The sequence below is a fragment of the Dermochelys coriacea genome, chromosome 11 (genome assembly GCF_009764565.3).
Source record: "Dermochelys coriacea isolate rDerCor1 chromosome 11, rDerCor1.pri.v4, whole genome shotgun sequence".
Classification (NCBI taxonomy): domain Eukaryota; kingdom Metazoa; phylum Chordata; order Testudines; family Dermochelyidae; genus Dermochelys; species Dermochelys coriacea.
The window spans coordinates 72,169,732-72,183,414 of record NC_050078.2 but is presented as its reverse complement, the minus strand read 5'-3'; the positions used below and the strand labels follow the sequence as shown (position 1 = coordinate 72,183,414).

At 45.3% G+C, this 13,683-nt stretch overlaps 1 protein-coding gene across 11 annotated transcripts in view; it reads left to right on the top strand.

The window, feature by feature from the left end:
* The window catches only part of AGAP1 (ArfGAP with GTPase domain, ankyrin repeat and PH domain 1), a 694,641-nt gene that overhangs the window by 613,946 nt on the left and 67,012 nt on the right, over positions 1-13,683 (top strand). For all 11 annotated transcript variants that reach the window (XM_043505743.1, XM_043505746.1, XM_043505744.1 and 8 more), the window contains 2 exons: positions 4,169-4,323; positions 6,553-6,643. In XM_043505743.1, coding sequence (XP_043361678.1) covers positions 4,169-4,323; positions 6,553-6,643 — 246 coding nt within the window. The remainder of the gene's footprint in view (positions 1-4,168; positions 4,324-6,552; positions 6,644-13,683) is intronic.

Sequence of the window (13,683 nt, the reverse complement as noted above, 5' to 3'; positions counted from 1 at the left end):
AGCAGTTGGCTCTGTCAGAAAACCAGATAAAATACCTAAACGTGATCAAGTGTTGATGCCAAATTTTACTGGATATAAAACTGTCTGAATTGTTGAATTTATTCCTAATCCCAAATCCCTTGTTCCCACTTACAAAGTTAGCTTCTCTAGCCATAGTATGATGTAGGATATAAGCAATGAAAGGTAAGAGAATTTAATCAAACATTTTTTTAATTTTCATCTGAATCAGCAAGCAATTAACGGAGACTTCCCAAATCCATACCAACTTAAAATATAGTTGAATTACAAATAGGATCATTGTCCACAAAGTTTTCATAACTTGTATATATGTTCAAAAATCAATCCTTTCTTATGTATGAGTTGGTTTCCCCTTTGTATCATTATGCTACTCATTTTTTATTTTTCTATGAAGATCTCTTGGATCTTCACAGGACCTTCTGTATGGTTAGCAAAGGAGTTGCCTCAGTGCCAATGCACTCAGTGTATTTTTTCATTTTGAAAGGGGCTATACTGAAAATTTTGCCATACGCTGTTGCTTCTCACTTCTCTGACAACACATATTGTAGCTGAACAGATATATTTCTCTTGTACAAATAGATGGGAGCCTATTTATAGAATATACACCAGGAGGTTTTTCTTAAGTGGCAGAGGTGGTGCCACTGGACCTATAGAAATTCTTCAATACTTGCATATTTGAAGGAAAGTCCTATTAATCACTTAGAGACCATTAAAAAGAGTAGTAATGATAAACTCGAGAAGTTGGACTCCTTAATACAGGATGCTGCTAAAACAGGTGCTGGATCCTTCCCTTTCTCTTCTTGAACTAGCCTTCCACATTCTTTGTTCTGGCTCTCTTCCCCCTCAACAGCACTTGTAAGGTAACTTATTTTGTTAATGTAACTTTAGTTTTGATAGAGATTATACATCATAGATGTGAACAATGATTAATAATTCAAGAAAGCAGTTTGGATGACATAATCACAAGATTTTGATGTCACTAAGATCTGTGAGAAGTAAATCCATGGTTTAACTATAGTATTTTATGTAACATGAATCTGGTTGTATATTTTGGCATTACACATCTTGTTTTTGCATAGGAGTAGTTATATCAATGTCCAACTAGGAGGTTGCTGAGTTGAATCTTCTTACAGAAAGTTTAAATAAATAAACCCTGATGAGAGCTACTGTTAAATGTGGCTGGATTTCAGATCCTTTACATGCTTTCATTCATGCATAACTTTACTCGCTTGAGTAAGCCTGCTGAAGTCAATAAGACTAGTCCACATTAGTGAAATATTTGTTGGATTAGGGTTCAAATTAAGGAGAAAAACTGTTGATCTTGGCCCTTACAGTTCTCTGGGTCAATTCTTGAGCTCATTTTCAGTTCTTACTCATTCCTTGGGCAAATTCCCACTGAAGTTATATGGCACCACATGTGTAGATTATGAAGTCTTCCTTCCAGTATTTATGTAAATTAATTGTTGTTTGTGATGATGGTAGAGCCTAGACCCACCTGAAATTGGAGTCCCATTGTGTTTGGCACACAGAGATGGAAGACACAGGAGGTGTCTTCACTGCTAAAAAAGGGCTTTTTTTTTTACCACCGAATAATTAATATGTTTTAGCTATGCTGCCATCAAATCCTAGAGGAGACACGGCATCTGTAGTTTTTACTGTGAGGTCAACCATAGTCAGGAGAGAATGTTGACCTCACCTAGCTACCTTGTGGTAAAAATTACAGGCACCTTGTCTCCACTCGGGTTTTACGGCAGGTTAGCTAATACATGTTAGTTATCTTGCTGTAAAAATCTCACCTGTTTGGTAGTGAAGACATAGCCACAGAGTAAGAGACAATCCCTGCCCCAAATTGCTTACAATCAAAATAAGCAAGACAAAAAAAAGGTGAGAGGCAAGGGATATAACAAGCAAGCAGTGTGCATAATGTTGTGATTTCCTAGTGCCATGTTAGTTCCATGATTTTTTTATTTTGGATTTTTGTTTAACTGTTTAGAGGTGGGAAGATTCTGCTAGAAGAGTTAATAAAAGAACAGATGGAGTGTGGAAGATAAATGGTGGCAGGAGAAGTCAGAGGAAGGGAAGGTGCATGGAGGAGGGATTGGAATAAGCAGCCAGTCACCACAGGGGAAAGAATGTTCAGAGTAAAAGCAGCAGAAAGCACTCTCAGGCCTATATCAGTGTCCACTGCTGCTGTGTCTGCTCATGCTGGCTGTCTCTCTGCTCAAGAGCTGATTCTGCCTTAGAATATTTTATTTTCTTGGAGCTCAATGACAAGAGGGGGGCATGGTGTCACATGAGTCCTGCGGTTCCTTGGTGGTGGTCTCCAGCTACACTGTTTTGGGGAGGGTGTAGGGGAAAACAGTATCTTATTATGTAATGTATGTAGTAGTGTAAAGTAGTGATCCCTTGTGATTTTCCTGTTGGTTAAACAGTATATCATTGTTTTGCGTGGAGAGGAGGGACTGTATCTCTCTTTTTTTTAATCATGTTTTTAAAAGTTGTAATTCACAATATTTTGATGCCAAACCAATGAATCACAAAGTTGGGACTCCTTGTAATTCACTGATGTGACATCCTGATCAATAATTGCAACATATAATTCAAACTGTGGGCCAGCCCCAGGGTAGTACTTCTAAAAACCACAGCTGGTTACAAAAATGAGCCTGCCAAACAGCCATGGCTTTCATAAGCCTTTGCTGGGGTTTTTTACCTCTCTATGTTTTGATTTAAAAAGCCAACTTGAGGTGTCCTGATTCACCACAATATAATGTTTGCATTCTCTTCCCCTTGCAATTACAGGCCTTATCTCAAAGCTGACTTGCACCTGAGGGAACCTTTTGTCCAGCCTTTGATAGATCTCTTCTTTGAGCCAGGCTGGGCCTGACCCATCCTGGACACTTAAGTAAAAGTGAACCCTGGGCATCTTAAATTTGGGGCCAAATTATCTACTGATTTTTAATTGGCAAAGCTGTAATGAAGTTAGTGGTGCTCCACCAATTTACGTGAGTGGACACTCGGCCTGTGGACTGGAGTTTGAGTTTATTGGGGAAAAAGTGTTGCCCCAGAGTTTGAAGAAATGATTTCCAGTGAGCAGTAGAGCTATATTTAAATGGACTAATTTTTAGACTTGTCATTTCTCTGTACATGTTTATGAATGACAAAATAATGCAAAAGTTTCTTGGCTGTAAATATGTAAGTCGTTGGCAGACAAGTGAACATAAAATCCCTCTCTAAAGCAAACCCATTATACTTTTTGTTCACTGGTACATTATACTCTCTTATTCTAATCGTTCCATGATTCCTTAAGCTTTTTTCAGCTTCCTTGAACTTTTTTTATTTGTCTTTGGGTGTCCCAAGTATGTTTGGAATCTGTGTGTCCAACCCTGCAATATCGCTGATACTTTCTTACACTGTGTTCCCCTGGCCCTGAAGTATTTTTCTTATGTTCCTGTTATCCTTGGATATTCCAGTGACCCTTTCTGTTGTCTCCTCAAATCATTGTCACAGCTCCTTTAGTCTCCCTGAGCTGCTGAGAAGAAAGTATTGGACTAATATTAATCTGTATTGCAATTTATTTGAGCTGTGGGGAAAAGATATTATTCAAGACAGTTATCAGCTGTGTGTATGTGCATGTACATGTACACTTAAAATGTATTATGTGTATTGTATATGATACATACATGTAACCTATACACAAGAGAAAAATTTACTCCAGAGGATTTGTATTATAAATTTTTTATTCGGTAGAACGTTCATCATAACTTATTTTTCTAAGTGCTTCAGCAGATTTTACAATAGACTGGTTTTACTTCAAATATTGGTTCTTACCTAGCTCTGAAGGTTAACAGAATATAGGCTGGGTTTTTTTATTAAAATTTGCAGGTCTCCCTAAAATAGTTGGTACTTCATCCTCATGAAATAAAGTTATGAAGCCAGGAAACAACCAATAAAAAACTACAAAATCTTTGAGGCATTTTCAGGCAAAGCATGATGCTTCACGAGAGGAGAGATGTGTTTGGATTAGAATCAGATGTCCAAACTTGCCTTTGAGTGTAACACCATAGAGGTTCTGTCCAAGTAAAAGACAGTTTTTAGAATTGAGTGCTGGTTTCATAAAATGTAAACTGTTCTTCCCACTGCTGTTTTTCAGAACAAGAAGAAAACTTTGAGTTTATTATCGTTTCCCTTACTGGCCAGACTTGGCACTTTGAAGCAACCACATATGAAGAAAGAGATGCGTGGGTACAAGCCATTGAGAGTCAGATCCTGGCCAGTTTACAGTCATGTGAGAGCAGTAAGAATAAGGTATGGTGCACAACATCACATTGAAAGTGAGCAAGGGCCATTGATCATTGGAGAGAATTTAGGATCTAGGGTATTGTGAAAAGTAAACATATTCAGCAAGGTCCATGTACTTGTTGGACACAGCTAAAGAAAAGTAAACCATGCAAACTTGTATGCCTCCAAAATAATTCAATATGAAACATATTTTATCCTGTTACACATTCTGATTTTATATTTAAATAATTAAAATTATTTAATTTTTTTTGCCTTTTCCATCTCTCATCATTTCAGATGTAGAATAATACTCTTTTGGTTGGATCACTTGCTCTAACAATACAAACTGTATTTTGGTGGGGAGGTCTATAGGAAAGCCTGTAAGGGCTGAGAAAAGAACAGCTTGTTTACAAGCTAAGTCTCTACTGGATGCTACTGGGCTTCTCCATGGCAATGTTCCATTAAATGCTCTGGATTTCTTAATAGTAATGTGCACTGCTATTCCTGTGAGTAGGAGCAGACTTGTATATAAGGTGGTACACATTTCAGAAGTAATGATCAATTGTTTTTGTGAAGCTACTATATAGGTTTTTTTCCTTTAATTAAATGTAATTCATTCTTTGTGGTTTTGCTAATAGGCCAGTCTCAGGGAAAACCAATCAGGAAGCAAAAGCATGGTCCTTTTTGTGGTGTCCTGGGGATAGGCTTCCCCCATCACATTCATATTTGGCACAAGCAATTTCTTCTGCTTTCTCTATAAAACAATTTATTGTAAACTCTGATACCTCCCCCCAACCCAAACAGTTTCTTTCTGTAGAGGGCTGACAGTTTGCTATTCTTGAGCCTCTTGATTTTTCAAACATTTAATAACTAGAAAACAAGAGGTGAGCGAGGAGATTCTTTTCATAGACCTGTAGATCCTTTTGCTATCTATGTAAAGAAACTTCTATAATGATTTATGTTCTGTTTTCTTATTAAGAAAGGGGATCTATATTTTGACATGACTGCCTTTTTTATTACCTCTATAATCAGGGTAAACCAGACCACAGTAATTATATTTGTAATGTAATTTACTTCCCATTTTTTAAAAAATTGACTTTTTATATCTGAGGTGGAGAAAAATCACTGCCCATATATTTCTCTGTGGCCTGTCTTCATTGAGATCAGTACATTATAACAAGATGGCAATGGAAATTAGGCTGCAAACATTAATACAAAATGTTAATGTAATAGGAGGTAAAGAATGCTGGTTTGAATATTTAACACACAGTAACTGAAGAGAGAATTACATTTTGTTTATATAAAGGCAAGAGTCTTTTAAAAAAAACACACAAGTTATATTTGTATGGAGGTTTTCTTGCAAGATTTTCTGGGAGAAGTTTTTATCATTCACCTCTGGAACTAGGGCTCAAGAAGCACTTGGAAGGCATATGTGAAATGAATTAGATTATCTCAGGACTCAGTGTCCTGTTGACAGAGCAGAAGTATACATCTGAAACTATCATATATATGACTTGATCGAGCTGATATTTAATTCAGTGGCAATAATTTGATGTAATTAGCATTTTTTGCCTAGGAGAGATTGCAAGATTTAGCTGGTTTTGAGGCCGAGCTACCTCTACATGGGCAATTGTCTCTCCAGGTCAAAGTAGAGGTTATGGGCAGGCCACAGTGGAAAGAAACACCCATTGTAGCCATCTGATAAAATCTGATCTTTTGATGATAAAAGGCTTTCAGTTCAGCTTCCTTTGCAGACCATCTCTTAGTCTTCAAGTACACAAGCATACATACTAGTAAAACAAAAAAGGGGGGGGGGATTTATAAATAATGTTATATAATTTATCTCCAAAAAGTACTTTACATGGATCATGAATGCTATGCTTCATTTTTCAGCTCACCTTTCCTCTACAAATCCCATTATTGGTCAGAGTCCAGTCCAATATCTCATAAATGCACAGACTTCCTGTGTTCTATGCAGGGAGCTTCAATAAAAGTTTGAGCTGTCAGAAATATGGATGAAAATGGGTAGCTGTGCTTGTTATGCACTGAGCTGCAGTACTTAAAGATGCCAAAGGATCAACTCTTTGAGAAGCAAACTAAAGATGTCAAATTCCCTGATCATGTTCATTCAACCCTGATCTGAACTTCCTTTTTTATTTTTTATTTTTTTGCTTTTCACATTGCTGACAATTGTGTTTCTAAACCTTTTCATTGGGTTCTTATTTCTTGTGTGTGTGTTTCTTTAAATATACACAGTCCCGACTGACAAGTCAGAATGAGGCCATGGCCCTTCAGTCAATAAGAAACATCAGAGGCAATTCTCACTGTGTGGACTGTGAGACACAAGGTAAGTACAGCCATTGCCATAGAAGGACTGTTACCCTTGGTTTTATAAAGCTTACGCATTCTCTTCTGTCCAGGCTTACGTGAACACCTGTTCTGATTCTTTCCCTCTTGGTATTGAATTCCACATACCTTTGCAAGCTTGGTGTTCATTATGAAGGTTGATTAGTCAGGTTTACTTTACATTAATTTGTTATTAATATGTGCTATGTTATAATAAGCCCTGATTTTTCACCAGTATTTCATCTGTCACATTAAACATGAGTTCACACGTTTTGTCTTTGAAGTTGAGGAAAAAAATGGGTTTGTTTCATATTTCTTTTCAACATAAGATGCTACCATTGTCCTCCAATAAGGAAAAAAAAATCAGGTGCCCTAGCAATGTTGTTAGATATGTAAAGCTTTGCTTGAGCTTTCTGCTTTTTTCATATTACTGATAGAGGAAAATAAAATATTCGCTAGTAGTGGAATGCTACAAAATTGATTTTGTATTTCTTTCCCTTAGTGCTTTTTTTTATTCTGAATTCTTTTTAAATATACAGACTAACAGTTAACAAAGGATTGGCCAGTTTAATTTCAGGGGAGCTGTTCTTCTTCGAGTGATTGCTCATGTGTATTCCACAATAAGTGTGCATGCTTGCCACGTGCACCGGTGCTGGAAGTTTTTCCCCGCCACCCGCCCCCCTGCGACCCCTGGAGCGGCAACTGCCTTGCACGGTATAAGGGGGGCTGCACTTATACTCTCAGTTCCTTCTTGCCACCAGTGAAGGTGCGTCGGAACTGCTCAGCTCCAGCTTTGCTGCAGCTCGTCCCCAGAACTCTTTGTTTGTTCAGTAGTACCTGTAGTCTGTTAGCTAATTCAGTTAGTTTAGTTAGTCATTGAGCCTGGCCCGGGGGATGCCCCGTGCCCCAGGCTTTAAGTCGTGCAGCTCTTGTAGGCGCTCTATGCCAAGGAGCGACTCGCACACGAATTGTCTGCGCTGCTTGGGAGAAGCCCATATCAGTGCAAGATCTGCAAGTCTTTCAAGCCCCGGACTAAAAAAGAAAGGAACATTAGGCTCCGGGCCATCCTGATGGAGTCGTTGCTGGCCCGACCCTGGCACGCTGCTCCGAACCGGTACCTGGCACCGTGGCATCGGTACACGGAGACCCTCTGGTCCCATCATCCAGTCAGCACCGTTCCTGTCCACGGGGCACGCCAAGAGGAGCGGAAAGACTCCCTCTTCACAACGGCACTGAGGGAAGTCTGGGACAGAGGCTACGGCCATGTCGGGTAGTCCTCGATCCCCATCAGGCCTTAGGCCTCCAACTCACGTTGAGAGGAGTATCCCAGCCCCTTTGGAGCAGGCCTCTCCAGATGCCATCCAGGCAGCCAGGGACATCATGTCCGTGCCGGTGCCCGGAGCTCCACCGAAGTCGGTCCCACACTCCAGAGGCAAGCCGCCACTTGGATCACCGCAGTCGCCACTGGCCCAGTGCCGGTCTCGGTCGAGGGAACATTCCCGACAACTCTCACCGTCCAGCAACCGTTCAGGGCTCAGTCCATGTAGATCGCCCTCGATGCCAGCCAGACTGTCCGGATGGGTCCCGGCACCACTCGTCTTCGCAAAGCGAATATCAACGGGACCATGGCAGACGTTGCCAACAGTCCTCGTCTCTCAGGAGATACCACAGTAGGTCGTGGCACGATCGTCGACGCCATTCCCGCTTGGACTCCCATTCCAAGTCTCCGCCATGGCACCGTAGCCCCGGGCTTCAATCGCCGGCGTCTCGCCAACGCAGATCCGCCCGTCAAGGCCGTTCGCGGACCAGCTACTGCCATCGGTGCCGCTCCTCCATGTCGAGATCGCAGTCCCATGGCCTATGTAGATCCTGGCACCGCTGATTCTCTCGGTCCACAGGCAGCAGTGGATCATACGCCAGCCCGGTCTCCCCTCACAGCCACCCATCTACAGGCCAAGCTAGCTAGCCCGAACAGCCAGCCCCACCGGTGCCTCAGCAAGCGCAATGGTATCAAGCGTCGTGGCCGACCCAGTGGGCGCCATGGCCCCTGGTGGGGGCTCACTCAGTGGCCAGGGTCTCAGAAGCACCATCAGCGTCCATCTTTAGACCGCCAGAAAAAAGGTTGGTGGGACCTGTGTCCTCGGTACCGTGCCCGGAGTCCGACCAGCTGGTGGATCCTCCAGTGCCGGATGACACCCAAAGCACCTCACTGGCCTCGCCCCATCCGGAGGAGCTGATTGCATCCCCATCCCCCTCCGTCATGCAGGAGGACTACCGGGCCCACCAAGACCTCCTAAAAAGTGTGGAAGCGAGCCTCCATTTCCACGCTGAGGAGATGGAAGAGCCCTCAGACTCCCTGTTCGATGTGCTGTCCCCTTCAGCACCGGGCAGGGTGGCCTTGCCGCTCCATGAAGAGGTGGCAAGAATTTCAAATGACCTGTGGCAAACACCAGCCTCGTTGGCTCCCATCTCTAAAAAGGCGGAGTGCAAGTACTTTGTACCCATGAAGGGACATGAGTATCTGTATACCCAACCGGCACCCAACTCCTTGGTGGTCGAGTCGGGCAACCACTGGGAGCAGCAGGAGCAACCAGCCCTAAACCTCAAGAACAAAGACTCTTGGAGGCTGGATACTTTCGGGAGAAAAGTTTATTCGTCATCAAGCTTTCAGCTACGAGTAGCAAACCATCAGGTTCTCCTGGGTCACTATGAGTTTAACCTCTGGGAATCCCTCCCCAAGTTTGAGGACTCCCTCTGGGAACGCGATAAGAAGGAGTTTAAGGCACTCGTGGAGGAAGGGATGGTGGCCACAAGGGCATCCCTGTAGGCCACTTTGGATGCAGCAGACACGGTCCATGGTCTTAATGGTGTCCATGAGACAGGCATCATGGCTTCTGCTCTCTTGGCTCTCCAGGGAAGCGCAGTCGTCAATGCAGGATCTCCCTTTCGACGGGAAGGCTCTGTTTGCTGAGGAAACAGACAAAAGGCTGCATAGCATGAAAGACTCCCGCATTATCCTCCAGACCTTGGGCCTCTATGTCCCTCCTCCGACAAAACCCAAGTTCAAGCTGCAGCAGGCTCCCACCCAGGCTGTCCTCCTGAAGTACGAGGCTGCCCACAAAAAGCAGTGGGACTACAGAAAGCGCCCGTAGTGGCAATCGCAGCCTGCCCCCCAGCCTGAGTCTTCTAAGGTCAAGCAGGTGGGCAAAAGGTGTTTTTGACGGGATGCTCGGGGCTACCCCACCAGTTCTCAGCAGGGACCTGCCCCCAATAAAGCTCCTTTTCTCCAATCGGTTGTGTGCTTTCCTCCCGGAATGGTCGCGGCTCACCTCAGACCAATGGGTCCTCAACAACCATCTCCTGAGGTTACACCCTTCAGTTTACCTCCTCACTGCCCTCTGCCCCCGTCCCTCCTGGAGGACCCCTCTCACAAGGCTCTGCTCAGGCAGGAGGTGGGGTGGCTCCTGGACCTAGAAGCTATAGATGCGGTGCCCAAGGAGTTCCTGGGCAAGGGTTATTACACCCAGTATTTCCTTATCCCGAAGGCCAAAGAGTGGCTCAGATCCATCATGGACCTGCGAGGCCTAAACCACTACATGGTGAAACTCAAGTTCCCCATGGTTTCCTTGGCCTCCATCATCCCCTCCCTGGATCCCGGGGACTGGTAGCATGCCCTCAATTTACAGGACGCGTAATTCCATAGCCACATATTGGAGGGGCACAGACACTTCCTCCGTTTCGTGGTGGGACAGAGTCACTACCAATTCATGGTGCTACCGTTTGGTCTGTCCACTGCCCCCAGGGTCTATACAAAGTGTATGGTGATGGTAACGGCCTACCTCAGACACCAGGGGGTCCAAATATTCCCATATCTGGATGACTGGCTAGTCAAAGGCACTTCCCAGTTGCAGGTGAGGGATCATGTGGCGCTCCTCTTGTCCACATGTACTGCCCTGGGCCTGTTGATAAACAACGCCAAGTCCACATTAATCCCGGTCCAACGCATAGAGTTTATTGGGGCGCTACTGAACGCAATGTCGGCCAGGGCCTCTCTCCCACCAGACATGTTCGAGTCCCTGAAAGGGCTCATTGACTCGGTCACAAGGTTCCCGGTGACGACAGCCAGGGCTTGCCTGCAACTGCTGGGTCACATCTGCATGCATATAGGTGATCCCTCATGCCAGACTCAGAATGAGGCCCCTCCAGCTCTGGCTGGCTTCGCAATTCTCCCAGGCCACTGTCAGAATGGGCAAAGTCCTCACCGTGCCGAACTCGGTGATCACCTCCCCGCGGTGGCAGTCCACCCCAAACAACATGCTCCAAGGGGTCCCATTCAGGGACCAGTGCCTGTCGTTGGAGCTGGTGTCCAACGCATTGGACCTGGGTTTGGGAGGCCATGTGGGGAACTTTCAAACCCAAGGTCTATGGTCAGCTCAAGACCTGACCTTACATATAAACGTCAAGGAACTCAGGGCAGTGCAACTGGTGTGTATGGCCTTCCGCTCGCACCTGGAGGGCAAGGTAGTCAGGTCCTCACAGACAACACAGCCTCAATGTTCTATATCAACAGGCAAGGTGGGGTGCGATCCTCTGCCACAAAGCCCTGGGAGTTCTGTATAGCCCACGACATCTACCGAAAAGCCTTCCACCTGCCAGGGGCCTGGAATGTGAGGGTGGCTCGCTTGAGTAGGAATTTTTCCTCTCAGCACGAATGGTCTCTACACCAGAAGTGGCTCGCCAGCTCTTCCAAAGGTGGGGTACTCCCCAGGTGGACCTATTTGCGACCTGGAAGAACTGACGATGCTCCCGGTTCTGGTCCGGGGAGGGGCGCTATCTCCAGTGCCTTTACCTTGTCCTGGTCAGGCCAGCTCCTCTACACCTTTCCCCCATTCCCTCTGATCAGCAGGGCCCTGGAGAAAATAGACAGACAAAGCCAGGGTCCTCCTCGTTGTCCCGGTGTGGCCCAGACAGCACTGGTATGGGACCCTCTCGGGGCTGGTGGTAGCGCCACCATGGCAGTTGCCGCTCCGCCTGGACCTGCTCTCTCAGGGCCAGGGCCAGGGCCACCTCCTCCATCCCAACCTAGCAACACTTCACCTCACGGCGTGGCTGCTCAGTGGCTAGGTGGTGAGGAAAGGACATGCTCAGAACAGGTTCAGTTCATCCTCCTTGAAAGTAGACGGCCCTCCACTCGCCGCTCCTATGTGGCGAAGTGGTCTTGTTTTTCGAGGTGGGCGGCAGGCCAGGGTGTTTCCCCGACGGCCTCCCCAATCCAGCTTATCCTTGAATACCTTCTCCACCTGAGGGCCCAGGGACTGGCGCCCTCGTCAGTCAGGGTACACTTGGCGGCCATATCGGCCTTTCATCCCCTGGTGTAAGAGCACACGGTGTTTTCCCATGGTATGACTGGCCAGTCCCTTAAGCATTTGGACCGTGTCTACCCATATTCCAAGCCCCTGGTTCCACAGTGGGACCTAAACCTGGTGCTGGCTCGTCTCTTGGGGGCCCCATTTGAACCACTGACCACGTGTTCCTGGTCTCGCCTCTCATAGAAAGTGGCCTTCCTGGTAGCTATCATGTCAGCCAGGTGGGTCTCGGAGCTCAGGGCCCTAACCTCCGAACCGCCATATGTGGTTTTTCATAAGGACAAGGTCCAGCTCCGCCCACACCCCACTTTCCTCCCTAAGGTAGTCTCCACCTACCACATGGGTCAGGACATTTTTCTGCCAGTCCTCTGCCCCAAGCCTCACACGACTAGTGAGGAACGCCGTCACCACACACTCCACGTGAGGCGAGCTCTGGCTTTCTACCTCGAGCGGACCAAGCCATTCAGCAAGTCTTCGCAACTGTTCATCGCCTCGGCTGAGCTTGCAAAGGGTCAGCCAATTTCCACTCAGCGGCTTTCTAAGTGAATCACTTCGTGCATCCGTTCCTGTTACGAGCTGCCTTTGTGACCCACATCCCCATCCAGGACATTTATAGGACCGCCACGTGTCTTCAGTTCACATGTTCACCTCGCACTATGCAATCATCTCCCAGGCCAGGGATGATGCTGGGTTCGGCAGGGCGGTATTCCATCCCGTGAACTTGTGAACTCCTATCCACCTCCAACAGATATAGTTTGGAATCACTTATTGTGGAATACATATGAGCAATCACTCGAAGAAGAAGAAAAGACAGTTACCTTTTCCGTAACTGGTGTTCTTCGAGATGTGTTGCTCATGTCTATTCCACATCCCACCCTCCTTCCCCTCTGTCAGTTGTCTGACAAGAAGGAACTGAGGGGGGGGAGCGCAGCCCCCCCTTATACCGCGCCAGGCAGGTGCCACTCCAGGGGTTGCGGGGAGCATTCCCCACACAGGTTCTGCTAGGGGAAAAACTTCCAGCACCGGTGCACATGGCAAGCACGCACACCTATTGTGGAATAGACATGAGCAACACATCTTAAAGAACACCAGTTACAGAAAAGGTAACTGTCTTTTCTCCCTACTCTTTATTACCCCTGCTTCAAGGGGTTTGTAAGTCAGCTATAAAAATTAGCTCAGGGCTAAAACTTAACAATACAAGGTCCCAGCTGAGAAACAATCAATTGGAGAAATAGGACAAAAGGGTATTTGAAAATTCTTATTTCTTTTACGTGTGAAAATCATACTCATTTTTTTTAATTGTACAAGGACCAAAAATGAAAATTTAGTAATTTCTGTTGCTTTTTTGTGCTTTTATCTTAAAACTGATATTTTATAGACACGTTGTTTTATAAACTTGTCTATGTAGTTATTTACTTAAATCTTTTTAGCACCTTCCCTAGACTTAAAACAATTCATACAGTAATGCAGAAGCTTTCATACACTTAATTCACTGTCCAAATAATGACCAAGAAAATTGATCTCAATAACTCACCATAACCCTATCCCATCAAACTGCTTCTTCCTCACTTGACTTGGAGGGGGTTTGGGTATCAAAAGACTACTGGGCATTTAGAATAGAAAGCTAATGTGTAAATAAAACATTTAAATGTCCCTGTTACTTTAGAAAGAAATT